The sequence below is a fragment of the Cherax quadricarinatus genome, chromosome 66 (genome assembly GCF_038502225.1).
Source record: "Cherax quadricarinatus isolate ZL_2023a chromosome 66, ASM3850222v1, whole genome shotgun sequence".
Lineage (NCBI taxonomy): Eukaryota > Metazoa > Arthropoda > Malacostraca > Decapoda > Parastacidae > Cherax > Cherax quadricarinatus.
The window spans coordinates 4,931,725-4,958,617 of NC_091357.1; the positions used below are offsets into that span (position 1 = coordinate 4,931,725).

Genomic DNA, 26,893 nt, shown 5'->3' on the forward strand with positions numbered 1-26,893 from the left:
ATAACCTTACTCTTTCCTGTATTCACTTTTAATTTTCTTTTTGCATACCCTACCAAATTCTTCCACCAACTTCTGCATCTTCTCTTCAGAATCTCCCAAGAGCACAGTGTCATCAGCAAAGAGCAACTGTGACAACTCCCACTTTGTGTGATTCTTTATCTTTTAACTCCACGCCTCTTGCCAAGACCCTCGCATTTACTTCTCTTACAACCCCATCTATAAATATATTAACCCTTTGACTGTCGCGGCCATATATATACGTCTTACGAGGTACCGTGTTTGACGTATATATACTCATAAAGTCTAGCGGCTTCAAATCAAGCACGAGAAAGCTGGTAGGCCCACATGTGAGAGAATGGGTCTGTGTGGTCAGTGTGCACCATATAAAAAAAAAATCCAGGAGCACACAGTGCATAATGAGAAAAAAAAATCTCCGACCGTTTTTTTAATTAAAATGCCGACTTTGTGGTCTATTTTCGTTTAGTATTTATGGTTGTATTTTCGTTTCCTTGGTCTCATTTGATAGAATGGAAAACATATTATAGAAATAGAGGTGATTTTGATTGATTTTACTATAAAAAGAACCTAGAAATGGAGCTCAAAGTAGGGGAAATGTTTGATTTTTGCCAATGTTCAAAAGTAAACAGATGATGCCATTGTCCAATAAATGTCCAACTAGCCATTCTAATATGCAGTCATGAATGGATTGATGTTATTTATACAATTATTACAATATTGCAGTAGTCTGCATAATAGTAAGTCTTCTAATTTTTTGTTTGAATAAAAATTCAAAATAGAAAGCAAGAGTAATATCAGAGGGGCCTGGAGACATGACTGATGAGCAAATAAAATGTTATTTTAGAGCCAGGAATGTCTGCATTGTTCATTCTGGGCCTTATTTTGAAATTGTCATATTTTTTAGTTTTCGTGAAATTGGCCAAATTGCAAATTTCTGACCACATTATTAGGTAGTTGAAATCGGTAGATGGGCAGTTTCTTGTACTCAATCGATAGAAAAAATGGAGTTCTAAAGAAATAGCTCTGAGTTTGGGCAACTGGAACAATGGAATTAGCCGAAAATAGGGCTCAAAGTGCACAAAATCGGCAATTGTAAACAGCGCCGAGGTCGCTAACTTCGCGAGAGCATAATTCCGTCAGTTTTCCATCAAATTTCGTTTTTTTTGTGTCATTACAATCAGGAAAAGATTGTCTATCATTTCATAAGAATTTTTTTTTTTTTTTTTTAAATTTTGCGACACCAGGAGACACCTCAGGATTGGGGGTTGCGACAGTCAAAGGGTTAAACAACCACAGTGACATCACACATCCTTGTCTAAGGCCTACTTTTACTGGGAAATAATCTCCCTCTTTCCTACATACTCTAACTTGAGCCTCACTATCCTCATAAAAACTCTTCACTGCTTTCAGTAACCTACCTCCTACACCATACATCTGCCACATTGCCCCCTATCCACCCTGTCATACGCCTTTTCCAAATCCATAAATGCCATAAATGGAGATATGTATGAGGAAATAAACAAGAACTAGAAAGAAAATAGCGGAAAATCCAGAGGGGTGTGTATATATATGCTTGTACATGTCACCCTGCCTCGGTGGGAGACGGCCGACTTGTTAAAAAAAAAAAAAAATGTGTGAAGTGTAAGTAGAAGTAGCAAGACGTACCTGAAATCTTGCATGTTAATGAGACAGAAAAAAAGGACACCAGCAATCCTACCATCATGTAAAACAGTTACTGGCTTTCATTTTACACTCGCTTGGCAGGACGGTAGTACCTCCCTTGGCGTTTGCTGTTTACCAACCCACTACCTAAGGGGACATTACTTATATGGACAAATACAGTAATTGCCACTGTAATACAATAAAAAAGGTTTAATTTTAGATACTGTAATAAATACTAGACTAGTACAGTTAATGTTTTTGTAATTTTTTTTTGAACAAGTCGGCTGCCTCCAACCTAGGCAGGGTGACCCAAAAAGAAAGAAAAAATCCCGAAAAAAGAAAATACTTCCATCATCATCATTCAACACTTTCACCTCACTCATACATAATCACTGTTTTTGCAGAGGTGCTCAGAATACAACAGTTTAGAAGCATATATAAAGATATATAACATATCCCTCCAAACTGCCAATATCCTAAACCTTTCCTTTAAAGTGCAGGCTTTGTACTTCCCATTTCCAGTCCTCAAGTCCGGCTGTATAAAAATAACCGGTTTCCCTGAATCCCTTCACTCAATATTACCCTGCTCACACTCCAACAGCTCGTCAGGTCTCAAATACCATTCGTCTCCATTCACTCCTATCTAACATGCTCACGCATGCTTGCTGGAAGTCCAAGACCCTCGCCAACAAAACCACCTTTACCCCCTCCCTCCAACTTTTTCAAGGACGACCCCTACCCTGCCTTCCTACCCCTACAGATTTATATGTTTTCAATGTCATTCTACCTTGTTCCATTCTCTCCAAATGACCAAACCACCTCAACAGCCCCTCGTCAGTCCTCTGAATGATACTTTTATTAACTCCACACCACCTAATTTCTACACTCCGAATTCTCTGCATAATATTTACACCACACGTTGCCCTTAGACAGGATATCTCCACCACCTCGAACTGCCTCCTCACTGCAGGATTTACAACCCAATCTTCACACCCATATAAGAGTGTCAGTATCACTATACCTTCATATACAGTGGACCCCCGCATAACGATATTAATCCGTTCCTGAGAGCTCATTGTTATGCAAAATTATCGTTATGCGAATGAATTTTCCCCATAAGAAATAATGGAAATCAAATTAATCCGTGCAAGACACCCCAAAGTATGAAAAAAAAAAGTTTTACCACATGAAATATTAATTTTAATACACACAAACTGAAAAAGACATGCACAGTTACATGACACTTACCTTTATTGAAGATCTGGTGATGATTGATGGGATGGGAGGAGGAGGAGGAGGAGAGTATCTTAGTGTTTAGAAGGGGAATAACCTTCCATTAAGACTTGAGGTGTCAAGTCCTTTTCCGGGGTTACTTCCCTTCTTCTTTTAATGCCACTAGGACCAGCTTCAGAGTCGCTGGACTTCTGTCGCACAACATATCTGTCCATAGAGGCCTGTACCTCCTGTTCCTTTATGACTTTCCTAAAGTGATTCACAACATTGTCAGTGTAATAGTCACCAGCATGGCTTGCAATAACTGTGTTAGGGTAATTGTCATCAAAAAAGGTTTGCACTTTAAGCCACATTCCACACATTTCCTTAATCTTTGAAGTAGGCAACTTCAATTTCTCTCTCCCCTCCTCCGAAGCAGTTTCCTTAGGTCTGCCCTCTTGCTGTTGAAGTTGATCTAGCAGCTCATCAGTGGTTAGTTCTTCATTGTCCTCCTCCACCAACTCTTCCACATCATCCCCACTAACCTCCAACCCCAAGGACTTTCCCAATGCCACAATGGATTCCTCAACTGGCATAGGATTCCCAGGGTTAGCCTCAAACCCTTCAAAATCCCTTTGGTCTACACATTCTGGCCAGTTTCTTCCAAGCAGAGTTCAAGGTCCTCTTAGTCACTCCCTCCCATGCCTTACCTATAAGGTTTACACATTGTAAATTGAGGATATTAAAGTGCTCTCTCCAAAACTCTCTTAGTCAATTGAGTTTCTGAGGTCACTACAAAGCACCTTTCAAACAGAGCTTTTGTGTACAGTTTTTTGAAGTTTGCAATAACCTGCTGGTCCATGGGCTGCAGGAGAGGAGTGGTATTAGGAGGCAAAAACTTCACCTTAATGAAGCTCATGTCCCCATAAAGTCGCTCTGCCACGTCTGTAGGATGACCAGGGGCATTGTCTAACACCAGGAGGCACTTAAGGTCTAAGTTCTTTTCAGTTAGGTAATTTTTCACATTGGGGGAAAATGCTTGGTGTAACCAGTCATAGAAAAAGTCCCTAGTGACCCATGCCTTACTGTTTGCCCTCCACAACACACACAAATTAGCCTTGAGGATATTCTTTTGCCTGAACTCTCTGGGAGTTTGAGTGATACACTAATAAAGGCTTCACTTTGCAATCACCACTAGCATTGGAACACATCAACAGAGTAAGCCTGTCTTTCATAGGCTTATGTCCTGGGAGTGCCTTTTCCTTCTGAGTAATGTAGGTCCTGCTTGGCATTTTCTTCCAAAACAGGCCTGTTTCATCACAATTAAACACTTGTTCAGGTTTCAGTCCTTCACTGTCTATGTACTCCTTGAATTCCTGCACATATTTTTCAGCTGCTTTGTGGTCCGAACTGGCAGCCTCACCATGCCTTATCACACTATGTATGCCACTACGCTTCTTAAATCTCTCAAACCAACCTTTGCTGGCCTTAAATTCACTCACATCATCACTAGTTGCAGGCATTTTTTTAATTAAATCCTGATGCAACTTCCTAGCCTTTTCACTTATGATCACTTAAGAGATGCTATCTCCTGCTATCTGTTTTTCATTTATCCACACCAATAAGAGTCTCTCAACATCTTCCATCACTTGCGATCTCTGTTTCGAAAACACAGTTGAACCTTTGGCAAGAACAGCTTCCTTGATTGCTGTTTTCTTGGACACAATAGTGGCGATGGTTGATTGGGGTTTACTATACAACCTGGCCAGCTCAGAGAGACGCACTCCACTTTCATACTTAGCAATGATCTCTTTCTTCATCTCTATAGTAATTCTCACCCTTATTCCTGTAGGGTGGGCACTAGAAGCTTTCTTGGGGCCCATGGTCACCTATTTTGCAGATAAAATCACCAAAAACACTGTAATAATACAAAATGTTCCGATTGTATGCTTGGATGTTACCGCGGAGGCTGGCTGGTAAACAATGCCACCGGCGGAGCATGTGAGGCTGGCTCAGGATGCACATTAGACGCGTCTCGGACGAATAGCGTTGAGCGGGTTTTTTAGCGGTATGTGAGACAAAATCTTAGCGATAAAATGTATCGGTATGCGGATTTAACGTTATGTGATGCCAACGGTATGGGGGGGTCCACTGTATTCCCTTCTTTGCCTCCATAGATAATGTTTTTTTGTCTCCACATATACCTCAGTGCACCACTCGCCATTTTTTTCCTTCATCAATTCTACGATTAACGTCATCCTTCATACATCCATCCGCTGACACATCAACTCCCAAATATCTGAAAACATTCACATCTTTCATACTCCTCTCCAATTTGATAACAAATTTTTTTTTTTATCTAAATCATTTGATACCTTCATCACCTTACTCTTTTCTGTGTTCACTTTCAACTTTCTACCTTTATGCACTCTCCCAAAGTCATCCACTAACCTTTGCAACATTTCTTCAGAATCTCTCATAAGCACAGTATCATCAGCAAAAAGTAACTGTGTCAATTCCCATTTTGTATTTGATTCCCCATAATTTAATCCCACCCTTCTCCCCAACACCCTAGCATTTACTTTTTACAATCCCATCTATAAATACATTAAACTACCATGGTGACATTACACATACCTGTCTAAGACTCACCTTTACCGGGAAGTAGTCTCCCTCTCATCTACACACCCTAACCGGAGCCTCACTATCCTCATAAAAACTCTTTACAGCATTTAATAACTTGCTACCTGTTCCATATACTTGCAACATCTGCCACATTGCTCCCTTATCCACTCTGTCATATGCCTTTTCTAAATACATAAATGCAATGAAAACTTCCCTTCCTTTATCTAAATACTGTTCACATACATGCTTCAATGTGAAGAGTTGATCTACACATCCCCTCCCCACTCTAAAACCTCCTTGCACATCTGTCATCCTACATTCTGTCTTGCCTCTAATTCTTTCAGTAATAACCTTACCATAAACTTTTCTTAGTATACTCAGTAAACTTATCCCTCTATAATTTTTACAACCTCTTTTGTCCCCCTTCCTTTTATATAAAGGAATTATACATGCTCTCTGCCAATCCCTAGGTACCCTCCTGTTTCATACCTTTTTTTTTTTTTTTTCCTCCATCAAACCGGCCGTATCCCACCGAGGCAGGGTGGCCCAAAAAGAAAAACAAAAGTTTCTCTTTTTAACCCTTTCAGGGTCCAAGGCCAAAATCTGAAGTGGTGCCCCAGTGTCCAAGAATTTTCAAAAAAAAAAAAAATTTTATTTTTTCTTATGAAATGGTAGAGAATCTTTTTGTGAATGTAATAAAACAAAAAGTACAAAATTTGATGGAAAATTGACGAAACTATGCTCTCTTGAATTTTGATGTGTCAGCGATATTTACGAATCGGCGATTTTGCCGACTTTGACTCCCATTTTAGGCCAATTACATTATTCCAGTTGACCAAATTCTTAGCTATTTCACTAGTATTACTTCTATTCTATCGATTGAGCACAAGAAATCGCCAAGTCAACTGTTTCAACTACAAAAAAAAGTGACCGGAAATTGGTAATTTGGCCAATTTAACACAGTTCAAAATGTTCCAATTTCAAAACAGGGTCCAGAATAAACAATGTAGGTATTCCTGGCACTAAACTAACATTTCCTCTGTTCATTAGTTATGTTTTGAGGCTTTACAAATAAATTCCATTTTGATTTTTTATTCACACCAAAAAATAAAAGATTTACTGTTATGCAATATTGTAATAATTGTATAAATATCATCACCACATTTGTGAATGTATATTAGACCCACCAGCTGGCGTGTATTAGACGTGTGAGGTCGTTTGTTTACTCTTGAACATCGGCAAAAATTTAACATTTCCGCCACTTTGAGCTCAGTTTCAAGCCATTTCCAGTGCTAACACCAATCAAAATTATCTCTATTTCTGTAATGTCTTCCATTCTATCAAATGAGACCAAGAAATCACAAATACAACTATAAAAAACATACGAAAAAACACTGCAAAGTCGCTGTTTTAATCGAAAATCATGGTCTCAGTTTTTTTCCTCTCATTATACACAGTGTGCTGCAGGATTTGCTTTATGTGGTGCACACATACCACATAGATGTATTCTCTCATATCTAGGCCCAAATTTACCACTCAGTTTATCAGAGTGAGCTGAGCTCATGACGTAGATCTACGGTTTGGACCCTGAACGTAAAGCCGTAGATCTACGGGACGGACCCTGAAAGGGTTAAATTTAGTAATTTATACAGGAGAAGGGGTTACTAGCCCCTTGCTCCCGGCATTTTAGTCGCCTCTTAGAACATGCATGGCTTACGGAGGAAGAATTCTGTTCCACTTCCCCATGGAGATAAGAGGAAATAAACAAGAACAAGAACTAGAAAGAAAATAGAAGAAAACCCAGAGGGGTGTGCTTGTACATGTACGTGTAGTGTGACCTAAGTGTAAGAAGTAGCAAGACGTACCTGAAATCTCTCATGTTTGAGACAGAAAAGAGGACACCTGCAATCCTACCATCATGTAAAACAATTACAGGCTTTCATTTTACACTCACTTGGCAGGATGGTAGTACCTCCCTGGGCGGTTGCTGTCTACCAACCTACTACTTAGGTTTCATACATGAAACAAAAATACCAACCACTCCAACACTATATCCTCCCCTGCTTTTAACATTTCTATCATGATCCCTCAGTTCCCGCTGCTTTACCCCCTTTGAGTCTACGTAATGCCTCGTGCACCTCCCCTACACTCACATCCTGCTCTTCATTCCTAAAAGATGGTAAACCTCCCTGGCCAGTGCATGAAATTACCGCCTCCCTTTTTTCGTCGACATTTAAAAGTTTCTCAAAATATTCCTGCCATCTGCCCAATACCTGCATCTCCCCATCTACTAACTCCCCTACTCTGTTTTTAACTGACAAATCCATTCATTCCCTAGGCTTTCTTAACGTGTTTATCTCGCTCCAAAATTTTTTCTTATTTTCATCAAAATTTCTTCATAGTGCCTCTCCCACTTTATCATCTGCTCTCCTTTTACACTCTCACCACTCTTCACCTTTTACTCTCCATATACTCTTATTATTATTATTATTTTATTTATTATTTTTTATTATCACACCGGCCGATTCCCACCAAGGCAGGGTGGCCCGAAAAAGAAAAACTTTCACCATCATTCACTCCATCACTGTCTTGCCAGAAGGGTGCTTTACACTACAGTTTTTAAACTGCAACATTAACACCCCTCCTTCAGAGTGCAGGCACTGTACTTCCATATACTCTTCTCTTCTTATAACACTTCTGCTTTGTAAAAACCTCTCATAAACTACCTTTTTTGCTTTTTATCACACCCTTTACTTAATCATTCCACCAATCACTCCTCTTTCCTCCTGCACCCACCCTCCTTTAGCCACAAACTTCTGCCCCACATTCTAATACTGCATTTTTAAAACTATTCCAACCCTCTTCAACCCTCTCACTACTCATACTTGCACCAGCTCACCTATCTGCCAATAGTTGCTTATATCTCACCCGAACTTCTTCCTCCCTTAGTTTATACACTTTGACCCCTCCCTTACTTCTTGTTGCCATTTTCCTTTTGTCCCATCTCCCATCAGAACACAGAGGGATTAAAAAACCCCTGTGATAGAGGTATTTTGTCAGTTGAAAGGTGAGAGGTAATACCAAGAGCTAAGGCTCGTGGTTTACTCCCATACTCCTGCTAACTCAAATAGTAATTACCTACACATGAAAGTCTGAGAGAGCAGGAAATCATCAGGAATAAATAATTACTGGTCCATTTATTGACCATAGTGTTTGGATACTGATTAATCTCTGCCAATACCCTGTTGTTCCTGAAGTCAACTTCCATCTTGTGCCATTGTCTTCTTTTTGGTAATGTCACTTGTTTTCTTGGAGCATATAATCTGCATATTGTTTTTCATTCCTTACAATGATCAGTCTATCATAGGTCTCTCTAAGTTTGTAAGATAGAGCTTCCAATTCCCGAATGTATTATTTGCAGTGTTTTTGTCAGTAATACTTATATGCATATGCACCTTACAGATCAGGTAGGGCTCAAACCCATGACAAAAGTTCTATAACCACAGGCCAGTGTGCTAATGCCTTGTCCATGCTGGCCCAACAAGATTCATCCAACTAGGTACATTTCTATGCACCATAGGGAGGTTAGCATGAGCCCCACTGTGACCACAAATGCAGGTTTTTACAAATTCCACACCAGCATGGCTGTGCTATGCTCTGGCTCAAGTCCCCCTTAAAACTGCATGGAGCCAGTGCTAACATTCCTATGATGTATAGAAATATACCTAGTTTGATGAATCTTGTTAGGCCAGCATGGGCCATAGATTAGCACACTGGCCTGAAAGTTTTAGGACTCGATTATCATTTGTTTAAGCCTCATTTATGTGATGTTTGCAATCATGTTAAGATTTCACGAGTTGTGCATGAAAAGTGTATGTAACATAATTTGTACATTAAATAATTGCATTGCTAATGAAAGATTGGAAATTCTTAGGACCTGAAGCAAATATCCTTGAGCCAAGTCCTCAGCAGTGCCATCGCATCTTCTTGGAGAATCCAATTCTTTCAATTGAGGATCTTGAGGTGAGTTGCAATGAAATTAAAGAATTTCAAATGGTATTCACGTGGGTGGATCTGAGAGAACTAGATCTAAAGAAAGGAAAGGGGGGCATATTAGTGCACTGAATTACAGAATTACATGGATTATAATGAACAGTGGATGTGAGAAGTGGGTCGAAGTGCTCAGGCACTTCGGGGGCAACAAATACACAAAGATTGCTTGATTGATTTTGGGAAATGTTAAGTGTCTGTGTGTTGCACAGAGCACTGTAGATAAGTATAAAGTGCCAGAGCTAAATGATAATGGGGGCCTCTAATTTAATTACAGAGAGAGATTTGGTAATAGGTAATACTATTTTTAACCCTTAAACTTTCCAAATGTAGATCTCCGTTTGCTTGCGTAGTGCTCCGAACGTAGATCTACGTTTTTTTTTTTTTGTTTTACATTCTTCCTTGTGGAGAAAATCAAGGGCGGAGAGCTATGCGTGCAAATGTAGATTAACGTTTGGACAGTTTAAGGGTTAAAAAAGAGGATAAATAGATTTAACATTAATGAACATTGTTTACATAAGGGTAAGGGACATTTTATCACATTTATGTATTTAGGAAAGGCATATAAGGTGGATAGGTGAGCAGTGTGTCGAATGTTGAGAAAGTGATTGCAAATAAAATGAGGGTGATAGATCTGACAGGGAAAGTAGGTCAGTAGATTTTCATCTTTGCGAATGCTCATGTCTTGGTTGGTAGTATCCTGTGCTCACACAAGAGGGTCCAGGGATTGATCCCATCATGAGTGAAACATTGGGGATGTTTCAAAAACCTGCTCCTCAATTCACCTAATGGTAAGTAGGTACCTGGGTGTTACAGCTATTGTGGGTTGCATCCTGGGGAACAAGATTAAACTAAGTTGCCTGAAATGTTCTGGGGCTTTCTATAAGTATGCCAATGAGGTCAGCTAGGTCTGTAATATTTGTATCACATACTTGCTAAAATAGATAATTTCTATTTCTGTCAGATGAAAATTTGCTAGGTAATGATGATTAATTTATTTCAGCATGATACAAAGTTTGTACAAAGGAGAATGACATTTGAGTGTACATGCCTAAAGCCCCTTCACATGCAGAGCATTTCGGGCAAAGTTAAGACTAGCTAAGATTAATAAGGCAATAACAATGAGTAATTTTGCACATAGTCACTTAAGCATGTATAATTGTAAATTTAGGAGTTTACAATGAATACAAAAGAGCTGAATATTTTATTAGTTCATGCTATACAGCTTTAATAAGTTTAATAGAGAGGAATTACAGGTTTGATAATTAACCTAAAGAGGACACAATGGATTGTTTAACATTTGAGAGGATTACAGACACTGAGAGTAAGTATGGGATTTCATTTTGTGCTATCAACTAAGAAAGCATCTATCACTTAAAGTAAGGGATACAGTGGACCCTCGGGTAACAGCATTAATTCATTCTAGAGAGCTTGCCTTTAACCGATTTGAACGTTAGCCGAATTAATTTTCCCCATAAGAAAAAATTTAAATCCAGTTAATCCATTCCAGACGTTCAAGAGTATTAAACAAAATTTTTTTACATGAAACATACATTTCCCTACACAGAAAATAGAGACATGCACAGTAAACAATACTGAAATGACACTTGCCTTTATTGTGGACTTACTGATGAGTGATGAGATGGGAGGAGGGGAGAGATGGGAGATGTACTATTGTTTGGAAGGGGAATCCTCTTCCATAAAGACTTCAGGTAACAAGTTCTTTTCTGGAGTTACCTCCCTTCTTTGTTTTTTAATGCCACTGGGACCAGCTTGAGTCGCTGGACCCCTGTCGCACAAAATACCTGTCCAGAGAGCTCTGTTTCTGGCGTCTTTAAGATTTCCCTAAAATGGGACACAAGAGTGTCATTGTACATGTTGCCAATACAGCTTGCAACAGCTGTGTCAGGATAATGTTCATCCATAAATGCTTGCACCTTTGTCCACATTGTACAAATGTCCTTAATCTTTGATGAAGGCAACTTTCTCCATCTCTCTTCATGAGTTGTGATCTGTTGAGTGGTATTAGGAGGCAAAAACTCCACTTTGATGAAGCTCAACTCCTCCACAATTTGCTCTTGCAAGTTGTGAGGATGAACAGGAACATTGTCCATTTCCAGGAGGCACTTGAGTGACAATTTATTTTCCAGGAGGTATCTTTGCACAGTGGAGCCAAAGATGTCATAGAACCAGTTAAGGAAAATGTACCTAGTAACCCATGCCTTACTGTTTGCTTGCCACAACACACGCAATTTAGTCTTGACGACATTGTTTTTCTTGAAAACACTGGGAGTTTGAGTGATACATGAGTAAAGGCTTCACCTTGCAATCCCCACTAGCATTACTACAAAACATGAGAGTTAGCCTGTCTTTCAAAGGCTTGTGTCCTGGGAGTGCCTTTTCCTCCTGAGTAATGTAGGTACTGTTTAGCCTTTTCTTCCAAAACAGGCCTGCTTTGTCACAATTGAACACTTGGGGTTTTAATTGTTCAGCCTTTATATAGTCCTTGAACTCCTGTACGGACTTTTCAGCCACTTTTTTGTCAGAACTTGCAGCCTCTCCATGCCTTACAACACTGTGTAGGCCACTGTGATTCTTAAATCTCTCAAACCAACCTTTGCTGGCCTTAAATTCACTAACATCAGCACTAGTTTCAGGAATTTTCGTAATTAAATCATCATGCAACTGCCTTGCCTTTTCACATATTATTGACCGAGAAACACTATCTCCTGATAATTGTTTCTCGTTTATCCACTCCACAACATTTTCTCCACATCTTCGAGTATTTGTGATGTCTGTTTTGTAAGCATACTTGCACCTTTCACAACAACAGCTTCCTTGATTGCCTTTTTGTTGGCCAAGATAGTAGTGATGGTTGAATGGGGTTTGTTATATAACCTGACTAACTCGGAGATGCACTCCACTTTCATACTTTGTGATTATCTCTTTCTTTAATTCAGCAGTATTTTTCACCCTTTTTACCACAGGGTTGGCACTAGAAGCTTTTCTTGTCCCTTGGTGGCTTATTTAGCAGTTACAAGAACTAAAAACAATGGAATAATACAAAATGTATCACATGTACGAGTGGAATCGTCTGGACTGGCTTGTAAACAATGGCACACTGCTGAAGGCAGGGTGGCTCAGGCCAGGCAGACACGTTCGGGACAAATGCCCTTAACAGAGTTCTTGAGCGTTAGCCGAGCCAATATTTTGACGCAAAAAGCGTCGCTATCTGGTATTGGCGGTAGCCAATGCCACTGTTTCCCAAGGGTCCACTGTACTTGTTTAATGTTAAAATAAAAAATCTTAGGTTAAAACAGTAGAAAGTAAGAGATACCTTTGTTTTCTCATGGGTTTTCATTCTCCAGGTAATTAAGGCTACAAAGCACCGAGGATGGCGCACGTATGTTGTCGATATAACCTACCCAATATCAGAAGGCACACACGGGCTTGTTCCAGCATTAGATCGCATTGCTGCTGAATCGTGTAAAGCAGCTAAGGATGGCTACCAGTTGATAGTGCTTTCGGATAAGAAAGCTGGACCTGGCAGGTAATGAATACTAGTTCCTGTTAACCTAGAAACTTGATAATCATTAAATGTGCATCCCTATTCAGGTCATTATATTATATATTATAGTTGATCATGTAATGATATTTCGACATTTTAGAAACTCAATTCTTTTTAACCCCCCCCCCCTTAGTTATTACATACTCGAGGTAACATTTATGAAGGGATCGTGGGAAATCAGTTAGCCGCACTTGAGTCCTAGAGGTGGGGACAGTTAGTTTCAAACTGTAGTATTGGCACACCTGTGGCAAGATGGTGAATTTTTTGTTTCTTTTTTATATATAACTGCTTCAGTAGGAGCTGACTGGTGTGTAAGAAAAAAATACATTATTTATCGTACAGAAGATTCCTTTGACCCAGATATGCCACCAGTTAGTGGCGGCGTATCTGAAGCTCGCTGGTAACTCAGATTTTGGTTCGCAACTCGAAAAAAAATCGACCGAGCGACAGTTCATAACTCGGAAAACTCATAAGTTGGGGCACTCGTAAGTCAAGGTACCACTGTACTACATCAGATGGAAATTTGAGACATTTTGTGTAAGCTGCCACTGCTGGTGATTGTGAAAGGGATACAAGTGTAGAAACGTGTGAAAAAATTGTTTAGAGATTACTGTAGAATTTTCAAACCCAAGAACATTATGTAGTGATGTAAAAAATAATCATTTCAGCATCTATGTTTTGTTGCAGTGGCAAAATCTGTGGAACAGATAAATGTGGTATTAACTAAAAGATGTCAGTGTTGATGTGATCATGATCACTATCAGAATCATATTAATGATTACAGTTATCATGATCACTATTATTATCACCACCACTCTGTATTTCTTTCACTATTATTACCTCCAGTTTCAGTGGGGATTAATGTTTGTTCAATTTTTATGTATCCCTTCAGGCTGCCAGTCAGTACATTACTGGCATTGGGAACCACACATCACTCGCTAATTGAAGAAAGGCATCGTATGAAGGTTGGAATCATCCTCGAGACTGGGGAAGCAAGGTAAGTCTTAGTAGTTACAAGTGTCACTAGTTATAGTGGACAAAAAACTCAACTGGATTTAGAAAAAAAAGGGGGGGGGGGGTTAGATTGATTTGCAAGTAACATTGCTTTTTTTTTTTCTTCTTCAATTTTTATCATGTTAGGTATAGAGAACTTCAAAAAATATTTTTCTTTTGTTGATTAATAGTTTTATGAATAAGAAATAATAATGTCTATACTGTTATAACTTATTAACCAATACTAATAAAATTTTGAGAAAGGGATTCACAAGGAACTATACTTGATGAAATACATTGTCCTTCCTCCTTGTCAAGTTTCTTTTAGACTCAGAAAAAAAATACTAATAATGTAGTCACAAAAATGGTTGATGCAGTTAATGCAGCACTTGGAGAAATGAGTACCCAGTTGAATTTTTTATTAACCTGTGTATGACCCTCATCACTACACTACTACAAATCCAGCAACACATCCTAAACTACTCAACCAGTTGAGCTAGGTGACCCTCAAAGAAGCATCCTGGCCCTTCTTTGTCCTCTGCATCAGTGACTTGCCACATGCCACTCGGCATCTTAACCCTTTCACTGTCGTGACCCCGGCTCACAAACTTGTTCTCAGTGTTGAAGAATTTAAAAAAAAAAAATATGAAATTATAGAGAATTTTTTCCCTATGGTAATGACACCAAAATTTAATATTTGAGGGAATACTTACGGATTACGCTCTCACGAAGTTAGCGGTCTCGGTGATGCACATCGGCGATTTCTCCCACTTTGAGCCCTAATTTTGGCCAATTCCATTGTTCCAGTTAACCAAACTCATAGCTATTTTGCTGAAACTCCATTTGTTTAATTGACTGAGTACAAGAAACTGCCCATTTGCCAATTTCAGCTACCCAGTAAAGTGGTCAGAAATTGGCCGTTTGACCAATTTCACACAAATTTCAAAACATGCCAATTTCAAAATAGGGTCCAGAATAAACAATGTATACATTCTTGGCACTAAAATAGCATTTTCTCCGTTTGTTAGTCATGTCTCTAAGCCCTTCTTAGATTACTCTTGTTTTCCATTTTGAATTTTTATTCACACAACAAGCAGAAGATTTATTGTTATGCAGACTACTGCATTATTGTAATAATTGTATAAATGTCAACCCATTCGTGACTGTGTATTAGACTGGCTAGTTGGACACGTATTGAACGGTGACATCTTTTTTTTTACTCTTGAACAGCGGCAAAAATTGAACATTTCCGCTACTTTGAGGTCAATTTCAAAGGTACTTTTCATGGTGAAACCAATCAAAATCATCTCTATTTCTGAAATATATCTTCTATTCCCACAGGGAAGTGTCCTTGGCCCTCTTCTCTTTCTCCTATACATAAATGACCTACCAAATGCTTCGCAATTACTCAAACCCACACTATTTGCAGATGACACTACATACGTCTTCTCCCACCCGAGCCCAGTCACGCTAGCCAATACCGTAAATACAGAATTACAGAAAATATCTACCTGGATGAGGACTAACAAACTTACACTAAACATTGACAAAACCTACTTCATTCAGTTTGGTAACAGAGCTACAGATGTCCCTCTTAACATAATGATAAACGGATCACCTATCACAAAGCTAACAGAGGGGAAATTCTTAGGAATCCACCTTGATAATAGACTCAAATTTCATACACATATACAACAAATTTCTAAGAAAATTTCCAAGACTGTAGGCATACTATCGAAGATACGGTACTATGCTCCACAGTCAGCCCTCCTGGCCCTATATCACTCTCTTATTTACCCCTATCTCACCTATGGAATTTGTGCATGGGGCTCAACAACAAGTAACCATCTCAGACCACTAATTACCCAACAAAAGGCTGCAGTTAGAATGATAACAAATTCTCACTATAGGCAGCACACTCCACCAATATTCAATACACTAAACCTATTCACCATACAAAACATTCATACTTATTACTGCACCTATTACATACATAGAACACTTAACTCTGATATTAACCCTCCCCTCAAACATCTCCTTGCCAACCTCAACAGAACACATGACCATAACACAAGGCACAGATCACTCTTTGATGTTCCTCGTGTCCATCTCACACTATGCAAAAACTCAATGCACATAAAAGGCCCTAAAATCTGGAACTCATTACCTGTAAATATAAAAGAAACACTACCTGTTTATAAATTCAAGTCTCTTCTCAAAGATCACTTACTCACCCAAAACCAAATAAATACTGAATAACTGAACCTTATAAATTGTATATCTTAAATGTTTCTCACAATTATATCACATAAATGTTAAACCTAAAACCCAATCTAACTTTATTATTTTTTAAATACACTACCTAACAGAATACTCCATTCTACTGAATGTACAACAATGCATACAACCATATGACCTGTCTTTGTAATACTCACTTGTGCTTTATAGTAATCTGTTTACATTAAAGTTTTATCACCGATGTCATCATTGCTTAGTTCATCTTAAGTTAATTTTAAGCCAGCCCGTAATGCTATGCATAGTATAAGTGGCTTTGGCATACTGCTCTTTTCTGTATTTTTTGTACCTCTGTATGTGTGCACAAATTTTTAAATAAATAAATAAATAAATAAATAAATAAATAAATAAATGAGACAAAGAAAATGAGAATACAACCATAAATACCATACGAAAATACACATCAAAATCAGCGTTTTAAACTAAAAACCATGATCTGAGTTTTTTTTTTCTCATTATTCACTGCATGCTGCAGGATTTTTATACTGCGCACACTGACCATGCAGACCCATTCTCTGACATGTAGGTCTACCAGCTTTCTCTAGCTAGATTTGAGGCCACTAGAATTTTGGCGTAATACTACAGCACCAACACTGGCTTGCAAGCTGTAGTATTACGGCACCAACAGTGAAAGGGTTAAGTAAAAGTAACCCAGAAATGCAACATTTTCATAAAATGAGGATCACCTGTATTATATTACATGAGCTTTTAATTACTCAAGACTTTGTTGATGTGTTAGTTTTTAGAACTGAGTAATAATATTCTTGTGATTCAGAGAAGTGCATCACATGTGTGTACTCCTGGGCTATGGTGGTGATGCTGTCTGCCCATACTTAGTCTTTGAGACAATGGACACTCTTCGCTCTGAGGGTGTCATTAGTTCCAGTCTTACCAATAAGGATATATACAAGGTAAGTTGTCTTTACTCAAATCAACTGCTTGAATATATTAAAAATGTATTATAATTTTTGTTTTACATTAAAATGGTCATGTTTATTCACAGGATGCTGTTCATTAATGAATAAACTGTAATCTTAGAATATCTCAAGCTTGGTGAATTTTTGAGGGCAATCATGAACAGATGGAACTCGCCTTGTTAATTTCCATATAATATTTTCAGAACTACATTGCTGCGATGGAACGTGGTCTCTCCAAAGTGATGGCCAAGATGGGCATTTCAACACTCCAGTCTTATAAAGGGGCACAGATCTTCGAAGCTGTTGGCATTTCAGAGGAAATCATAAACAAATGCTTCAAGGTAATGCTCTGAATATGTTTAAGATCTTTAGTTAGTTCTTTTGTTCAATTGTCCTAATGTTCAACAGTGCAGTTTATAAAAAGAAAATTAAATGCTTTAGTTATTTTGTGTATTTGTTAACTAATGTAGGTTTTCTTCATTTGCAGTCTGTGTGCTTATTACTAATTGGTATTAAAAATGACTAATGATTTTGAAATTATCACAAATTTTGAGGACACTTGCAAATAATTTTGGTTTTTAATGATAGTGGTACCTTGAGATATGAACTTTTTTTTGTTCCAGAAGGCTGTTCGAGTTCCGATACCAAACGAATTTGTTCCCATAAGAAATAATGTAAATTAGATTAATTCGTTTCATACCCCCAAAAATACACTTACAAAAGCACTTTCATAAATACACTTACATAATTGTTAGCGTTTTGAGCTGTTTGTATCCCACGGTACCACTGTACTTTCTCATATGCCAATAGTATATAACTATATGGTCTATGGAAAATAGGTAGTAAAAGGTATTTTCAGATTGCTTGTAAAATTGTATACATTAAGATGTCAGTACTATGAAATAAGTACCAAGACAAAAGCAGTTAGCTTGTGACCAACAGTGTGGGATAGTTGTTAATTGTTTAAGACATTTCAGTTATCCAGTCAAAAGTGAGAAAAAATGAGATTGAGCCAGAAGCCTTGGTGAGGTAGGAGACACAAGGTTGGGTCAAGGCATGTGCATTCTGTAGATTAGAGTATTTTACATTAAACTTAATAAAGGCAGGCATGTACTGAAATGAAACAAGGGCTAAGATGTATGTTATGAATATTCAAAATAAGGCTGATTGAACAAGAAAGTATCTTGTTCAAGTTAGAAAAGGGATACTTATGGGAAAAGGAATAATGGATAGCTATGGTTGCTGGCATGACAGAAAAGAGAATTATTAATGCCAACAAGGTGAATAATTGTCTTGTACTCTTAAATACACCTTAACATGCTCACTCTGCCCACCCTTCTCCAACAGTTCCATCTTTGCTGGCAAGATGGATTTCTTAATTGATAAGATTACTACATCAATTGTCCCCTACCATATGATTGGCCAGTGTCCTTCACTTGCACCCTTTTTACCCCCCACCATTTTTTGCCTCTGCCATGCAGCACTGAATGGCCCTTAAAGGTTCACCACTACCTGGAGACAACAATACTTAAGTTCTTAAAACTGTTAGAAAGGGAGTGGCCATCTTTACCAATATATTGGAGAGGGCAAGAGAAGCAGAAAATAGAATAAACATTGGAAATAACAGTTGGAGAAGGTATGAAATGGATTGCTATGAAGTTTACTAAACAAAATGTAGGTTTAATGTAAAGAGGATGAAATGTGTGTTACGATAATTTAAATTAGAAATATGGGGAAGATAAAGTAAAAGAAAGGTTGGACAAGGAAACAGAAAATATTTTAGCATGTGAGTAGGCAGTGTTTGTGAAATTGGGAAGATGGTTAGGATGAATGTGGTCAGATATTTGGGAGTTGACTTGTCAGCAGATGGTTTTATGAAGGACGAGGTTAACCATAAAATTGATGAAGGAAAAAAGGCAAGTGGTGCATTGAGGTACCTGTGGAGACAAAAAACATTATCCATGGAGGCACAGAAAGGGATATACAAGAGTATAGTGGTACCAACACTTGTATGGATGTGAAGCATGGGTTGTAAATGCTGCAGTGAGGAGGAGGCTGGAGGCAGTGGAGATGTCATGTGTAAGAGCAGCGTCTTGTGTAAATATTATACAGAGAATTTGTAGTGTGGAAATTAGAAAGAGGTGTGGAGTTATTAAAGTATTAGTCATGAGGGATGAAGAGGGGTTGTTGAGGTGGTTTAGTCATTTAGAAAGGATGGAAGAAAGTAGAATAACTTGGAGAGCGTGGAAATCTGTAATGGAAGGAAAGCAGGGTAGGGGCTAAACAAGATTTTGTGGGAGAGGTACTTATACTTCCAGTGAGCATGTTAAGAGTGAATGGAGACTAGTGGTTTTTGGGACCTGACGAGCTGTTGGAGTGTGAGCAGGGTAATATTTTGTGAAGGGAGTCAGGGAAACCGGTTAGCCGGACTTGAGTCCTGGAAATGAGAAGTACAATGCCTGTACTTTAACCCTTTGAGGGTTTTGGTCGTACTAGTACGTCTTACGCGTAGGGGTTTTTGACGTACTAGTACTCATAAATTCTAGCGGCCTCAAATCTTGTGGGAGAAAGCTGGTAGGCCTTCATATGAAAGAATGGGTCTATGTGGTCAGTGTGCACAGTCTAAAAAAAATCCTGCAGCACACAGTGCATAATGAGAAAAAAAAAACTTTGACCATTTTTTTTTAATAAATCAGCGACTTTGCAGTGTATTTTCGTATGGTATTTATTGTTGTATTCTAGTTTTCTTGGTCTCATTTTATAGAATGGAAGACATATTATAGAAATTGAGATGATTTTGACTGGTTTTACAATGAAAGGTGCCTTGAAATTGAGCTCAAAGTAGCAGAAATGTTCGATTTTTACCAAACTTCAAAAGTAAACAAATCGTGCCAAGCGTGCAATACAGGTCAACTGGTGAGTCTAATATTCTTTCACAAGTGCACCAATAATATTTATACCATTTTTTACACTAATGCAGTAGTCTGCATAACAGTAAATCTTATATTTTTTGTGAGAATAAAAATTCAAAGTGGAAAGCAAAAGAATATAAGAGGGGCCTTGAGACGTGACTAATGACTAGAGGAAATGTCATTTTAGTGCCAGGAATGTCTTTCTTGTTTATTCTGGACCCTATTCGGAAATTGGCATCTTTTGAAATTTGTGTGAAATTGGCAAAATTGCTAAATTCTGACCACTGTACTGGATAGTTGAATTTATAAATGGGTTGTTTCTTGCACCCATTCGATAGAAAAAATGGAGTTCTAGCGAAATATTCATGTTTTTTGTCGACTAGTTCAGTGAAATTGGCCGAAAATGGGGCTCAAAGTGGGCAAAATCGCCGATGCGTAAACATCGCCGAGACCGCTAACTTTGCGAGAGCAGAATTCCGTAAGTTTTCTATCAAATTTCAAACTTTTGGTGTCTTTATGATCGGGAAAAGATTCTCTATCTTTTCATAAGAGAAAATAATTTTTTTTTTTTTTTAAATTTGGCCGACCCTGAGAACGAGTTTCGGAGAGGGCCTGTCGACCCTCAAAGGGTTAAAGGAGGGGTTTGGAATATTGGCTGTTTGGAATGACACCTAAACTGTTGAATCTGAGTGCCTCTGCAAAGTCAGTGATTGTGTGAACGATGGTTTAAGTGTTGGATGATGGATTTTTTTTTTTTTTTTTGGGGGGGGGGGTCACCCTGCCTTGGTGGGAAATGGCTGATGTGTTAAAAAAAAAAAAAAAAAAGCTAGGCAGAGAGAGTGACTGCAAAGAATGTAAATTTTAGAGGAGAGAAATAAAGTATCACATATTGAGAGAATGGAGGAAAAAAGAAAAAAAGAACTCTTAACCTTTGGGCATAGTGCTGGTAGCAGTTTGTAGTAATGAGGAAAAAAAGGTCTGTCACAAAACTGTAGAGATGAATAATAAGGAAAAGTAATAGCTAGTTAGATTCAGATTGGTCTTTACACTTTGTACTAGACAGAGCAAGATTAAAAGCAACAAAGAGGGGAAGATAGGTTTTTAAATCAAAACTGCTCAAAATTGGGGTAAGATGGGATAATATGGAATTTTGGTGAAACTAAAAAAGGATTCAAATAAGTTTGCATAGTAAAAGTATTTATAAAATGTCTTGTAATACTGTAACTGGTTATTTTTCAGTTGCATTATTTCATGTGAATGTTTTGAGTGCATAGAGATGTTTTCTTTCTTTGCCAGGGTACTGCTTCTCGTATTGGAGGAGTTACCTTTGAAACCCTGGCTAGTGAATCGCTTGAACGTCACACACTCAGCTATGGAGATAATGAATGTGATACTCTGGTGCTAAGAAACCCTGGCTACTATCACTGGAGAAGTGGTGGAGAGAAACACATAAATGACCCTGTGTCTATTGCTAATCTGCAGGTTTGTAATTTTAGTTGGTATAGTATTTAATTTAATTTTTTTTTTCTTGCACACTGGCTGTCTCCATTCACAAAGTGCAGCAATTTAAATTCTTGGAAAACTGTAATGTACACAACTCTTCACAAGGAAGAACAAAAAATTTATCTAATAAATCATGGAACAGGCTTGAATCCATGGCAAATGAATCCTAGAGCTCTGTTGCCATGGGTTCAAGCCCCACCCATTCCCTGAGCTTGACTCAAGAAATCATAATAACATGATTCCAAACAGATCACAGTATGAGTGGGGGTTAGAACCCATGGCAAAAACTTGGATTTGTGGTCACAATGGGGCCTATGTTAACATCTCTATGATGTATAAGTACACCTAGTTGGATGAATCTTATTGTAGCCAGCTGACCCAGTGGCTTATGCGCTGGCCTGGAGTTTTAAGATCGCTTGGTATGGGTTCTAACCCCACCCATACCATGGTTCATTCCATGATATGTTTGCATTTGCGTTAGTACAATTTTGCAAGTCAAATTTGCCTATTCATCAACTTGATAAGCTTTCAGTACTGTTGACTACAAAATCATTTCGTTAATGAATATTAAATCTGTTTTGTTTTCCAGGATGCTTCAAGAACCAATAACAAGTCACAGTATGACAAGTTCAAAGAATCAACTATGCAAAGTGTCAAAGCATGTACCTTACGTGGACAACTGGAGCTTGTAAAATTGGAGAATCCAATTGACATATCGGAGGTAATTCCTTTGTTGTTGAAATATTGTATGGTATTTATGAATCAAATTGGGGAGGAGGAGTATGGAAGAAGTGAATGTTTTCAGATACTTGGGAGTTGACGTGTCGGCGGATGGATTTATGAAGGATGAGGTTAATCATAGAATTGATGAGGGAAAAAAGGTGAGTGGTGCGTTGTGGTATATGTGGAGTCAAAAAACGTTATCTATGGAGGCAAAGAAGGGAATGTATGAAAGTATAGTAGTACCAACACTCTTACATGGATGTGAAGCTTGGGTGGTAAATGCAGCAGCGAGGAGACGGTTGGAGGCAGTGGAGATGTCCTGTCTAAGGGCAATGTGTGGTGTAAATATTATGCAGAAAATTCGGAGTGTGGAAATTAGAAGGTGTGGAGTTAATAAAAGCATTAGTCAGAGGAAAGAAGAGGGGTTGTTGAGGTGGTTTGGTCATTTAGAGAGAATGGATCAAAGTAGAATGACATGGAAAGCATATAAATCTATAGGGGAAGGAAGGAGGGGTAGGGGTCGTCCTCGAAAGGGTTGGAAAGAGGGGGTAAAGGAGGTTTTGTGGGCTAGGGGCTTGGATTTCCAGCAAGCGTGCATGAGGGTGTTAGATAGGAGTGAATGGAGGCGAATGATACTTGGGACCTTACGATCTGTTGGAGTGTGAGCAGGGTAATATTTAGTGAAGGGATTCAGGGAAACCGGTTATGTTCATATAGTCGGACTTGAGTCCTGGAAATGGGAAGTACAATGCCTGCACTTTAAAGGAGGGGTTTGGGATATTGGCAGTTTGGAGGGATATGTTGTGTATCTTTATACGTATATGCTTCTAAGCTGTTGTATTCTGAGCACCTCTGCAAAAGCAGTGATAATGTGTGAGTGTGGTGAAAGTGTTGAATGATGATGAAAGTATTTTCTTTTGGGATTTTCTTTCTTTTTTGGGTCACCCTGCCTCGGTGGGAGACGGCCGACTTGTTGAAAAAAAAAAAAAAATTATGAATCATAAATCAGTATACATTATTATCAAAATGCTTGGCTGTTAAACTTTTGGAGTTTTCATAAAAAATGTAAAAATATTTTAGTTGCTATGATCTACTTGGTATTTTCTCCTTGACACATTGATATGAAGAGCTGTAGAAGCCAGATAATGTTTCTAGAGCTTCAACACTTAATAATTACCTATCATATAAAAAGTATACTCAGGTAGGCCATTTGGTATTAACTAACAGTGGACTATTGTAATTAATTTAAAATTCTAACTGTTAAACTGGTTAAAGGGTATTTATATTAGTGCCTGGGGAGCTACATAGTTTGCAAGAACTCATCTGTTTGTGTTTACAGGGCTCGATTCTCAGATCTTGGGTGTGCACACACACACGTACATGTGCACTAAGTATTTCTATTTGAGGTGCTATTAGTGGGCAAGTGCTTCAGGATAATTAGTAGCTAGAATGTATGCAAGTCCTCTGTCATCCAGAGGAGTGAGGAAATAAAAGTAGTAGTAAACAGGGGTAAAGGAAACTTGAATTAATGTTAATCGCTCAGTCGTGGGGTTTGTTTACATAAAGGCTGACAGCAGTAAGTCCTTGCAGCTTGTTTCCTGATTAATGTAGGGAAAAATTCATGGAGAGTGGGGCTTTTAAGAAACTCATTATGATAGATTTATTAAAGACCATAAGGATAGTTAAAGACCACAGGGGTATATTTATTGAAAAATTTTGAAGGAAAAATTTGTTAAAACTCGTGGAATAGCTGTATTAACCCTTTGACTGTTTTCGACGTATAAATACGTCTTACGAGCCAATGTTTCTGACGTATATATACTCAATAATTCTAGCGGCTTCAAATCAAGTGGGAGAAAGCTGGTAGGCCCACATGTGAGAGAATGGGTCTGTGTGGTCAGTGTGCACCACATAAAAAAAATCCTGCAGCACACATTGCGTAATGAGAAAAAAAAAACTGATCGTTTTTTTGGAATAAAACGCCGACTTTGAGGTGTATTTTCATATAGTATTTATCGTTGTATTCGCATTTTCATGGTCTTAGGTGATAAAATGGAAAACATATTACAGAAATAAAGATGATTTTCATTACTTTTACGATGAAAACGACCTTGAAACTGAGCTCAAAGTAGCGGAAATGTTCGATTTTTACCAATGTTCAAGAGTACATAAATCACACCACACGTCCAATACACGTCAACTGGGGAGTCTAATATTCTTTCACTAGTGCACTGATATTATTTATACCATTTTTTACAATAATGCAGTCGTCTGCATAACAGTAAATTTTGTATTTTTTTGTATGAATAAAAAATCAAAATAGAAAGCAATAATAATATAAGAGGGGCCTAGAGATGTGACTAATGAACAGAGCATATGTTATTTTAGTGCCACGAATGTCTACCTTGTTTATTCTGGACCCTATTTTGAAATTGGCATCTTTTTTATTTTGCATGAAATTGGCCAAATTGCCAATTTCTGACCACCATATTGGGTAGTCCAAATTAGTAAAAGGGAGGTTTCTTGTACTCAGCTGATAGATAAAATGGAGTTCTAAAGAAATAGCTATGAGTTTGGTCAACTGGAACAATGGAATTGGCTGAAAATTGGCCTCAAAGTCAGCGAAATCGCCGATACGCATATGTCGCCGAGACCGCTAACTTCGTGGGAGCATAATTCCACGAGTTTTCGACCAAATTTCGAACTTTTGGTGTCATTACCATCGGGAAAAGATTCTCTATCATTTCATAAGAAAAAATAATCTTTTTTTTTTTTTTCAAAAATTGAGCGACATAGAATGACAGTTTCAGAGAGGGGCCTGAAACAGTCAAAGGGTTAAAAGAAAACCAGTTACAAATATGTTGTCTTAAACTATTGAAGAAAATTGATCAGTGTCTTCGACTGTACCAAGAAAAGTTACACGTCAAGAATACAGTGCCTACTAAGGTGACAAAATGTACTTACGTTACCAAGTCTTACTGTATATGTGTTAATTGTATTTTTCATTTTCTTAGGTTGAGCCTGCTTCAGAGATTGTGAAGAGATTTGCTACTGGTGCCATGAGTTTTGGTTCCATTTCCATTGAATCCCATACAACATTGGCTATTGCCATGAACCGCGTGGGTGCCAAATCAAACACAGGAGAGGGAGGTATGCAATATATATAGTAATTGTGTTGTTACCAGACTTAAACATTGGATTACAATAGCCTTGCACTTCTAGGAATGCAGGTAAAGAGTGAGTGATGGTGAATATTTACTCTTGGATTAATTTTGAGTGGTCTATTTTACCCTACAATGTTTATGTTGAGGCATATGAATGAACATTACCTAGATAAAGGTAAAGAAGTTAGATATTTTTATGGATTTAGAAAAAACATGATAAGAGGAGCATTGTGGAAGATGTTGTAAATGTATGGAATTGGTGGTAGGCTACCTAAAGCAGTTAAGAGGTGGTAAAGGTCATCCAGCAGGTGTGTGAGCATGTTAAATAGTAGTGAGTGGAGGCAAGTAGGTTCTGTGATTTGACATTGTTGGAATTGAGCAAGGTAACATTAATGAAGGGATTTGGGGAAATCAGTTAGCCACATTTGACTCTTGAAGGTGGTAGGTACAGTGCTTGCATTCTGAAGAAGGGGTGGGAATGTTGAAGGTTTGGAGAGTCACCTATACTGTGATGTCAGCATGCTTCTGGCAAAACCGTGATTGAGTGAGTGATAGTAAAAGCATTTTCTTTGTTAGGTCACACTACCTCAGTGGGAGAAGGCCAAAGTGTTAAAATCTTTCAAAGCATAAAATATGTAGACAGCTTATACTGTCAGCACAGACAGCCTATGCTGTCTGCCAGCTTAGTTCATATTTTGCAGCACTTAAGTGCTGCCCTCTGTAGGCCTACCTAGGTCAGTGGGTCGCTGGGCCCACTCTCACTTCACTGCCGACTGACTCGAGAGGTACAAGTGCTCCCCTCCACGGACTGGCTATTGGTCATTCCCTCACATTGCCCGTTGTGTACTCACTCCTATCCAATTAAAGCCAAACTAGTCCACGGCCATATCATTGCTACCTATGCTACCTCCATCAGCACTAAACCGTTGTTCAACAGCAATAACAAATATAATTTATGTAATTAAGGCCATTAATCTTGTTAGAAAATAGTTACAATTTCGTGAGTCATGGTGTATTATCTGTGTGTGGGCTCTTAATCTACAACTTTTAAGACCTCTGTCACTTTTAGCTCAGTTAGGCTCTTCATATTTTCTATGCTGTCTTGGTCTGACTCATTAACATCTGCCAATTTTCTTAACATAAGAAAGGAGGAACACTGCAGCAGGCCTGTTGGCCTTTACTAGGCAGGTCCTTTACAATTTATCCCACTAAAAAAACATATGCCCAACCCAGTTTTCAATGCTACCCAAG

The 26,893-nt window shown here is 38.3% G+C and overlaps 1 protein-coding gene across 1 annotated transcript in view; it reads left to right on the forward strand.

Annotated features, from left to right (window-relative positions):
* The window catches only part of LOC128704206 (uncharacterized), a 354,653-nt gene that overhangs the window by 239,969 nt on the left and 87,791 nt on the right, over positions 1-26,893 (forward strand). Inside the window, exons 14-21 of the mRNA XM_070099039.1 lie at positions 9,452-9,540; positions 12,936-13,117; positions 14,028-14,132; positions 17,199-17,334; positions 17,544-17,681; positions 21,549-21,734; positions 22,345-22,476; positions 25,493-25,628. Coding sequence (XP_069955140.1) covers positions 9,452-9,540; positions 12,936-13,117; positions 14,028-14,132; positions 17,199-17,334; positions 17,544-17,681; positions 21,549-21,734; positions 22,345-22,476; positions 25,493-25,628 — 1,104 coding nt within the window. The remainder of the gene's footprint in view (positions 1-9,451; positions 9,541-12,935; positions 13,118-14,027; positions 14,133-17,198; positions 17,335-17,543; positions 17,682-21,548; positions 21,735-22,344; positions 22,477-25,492; positions 25,629-26,893) is intronic.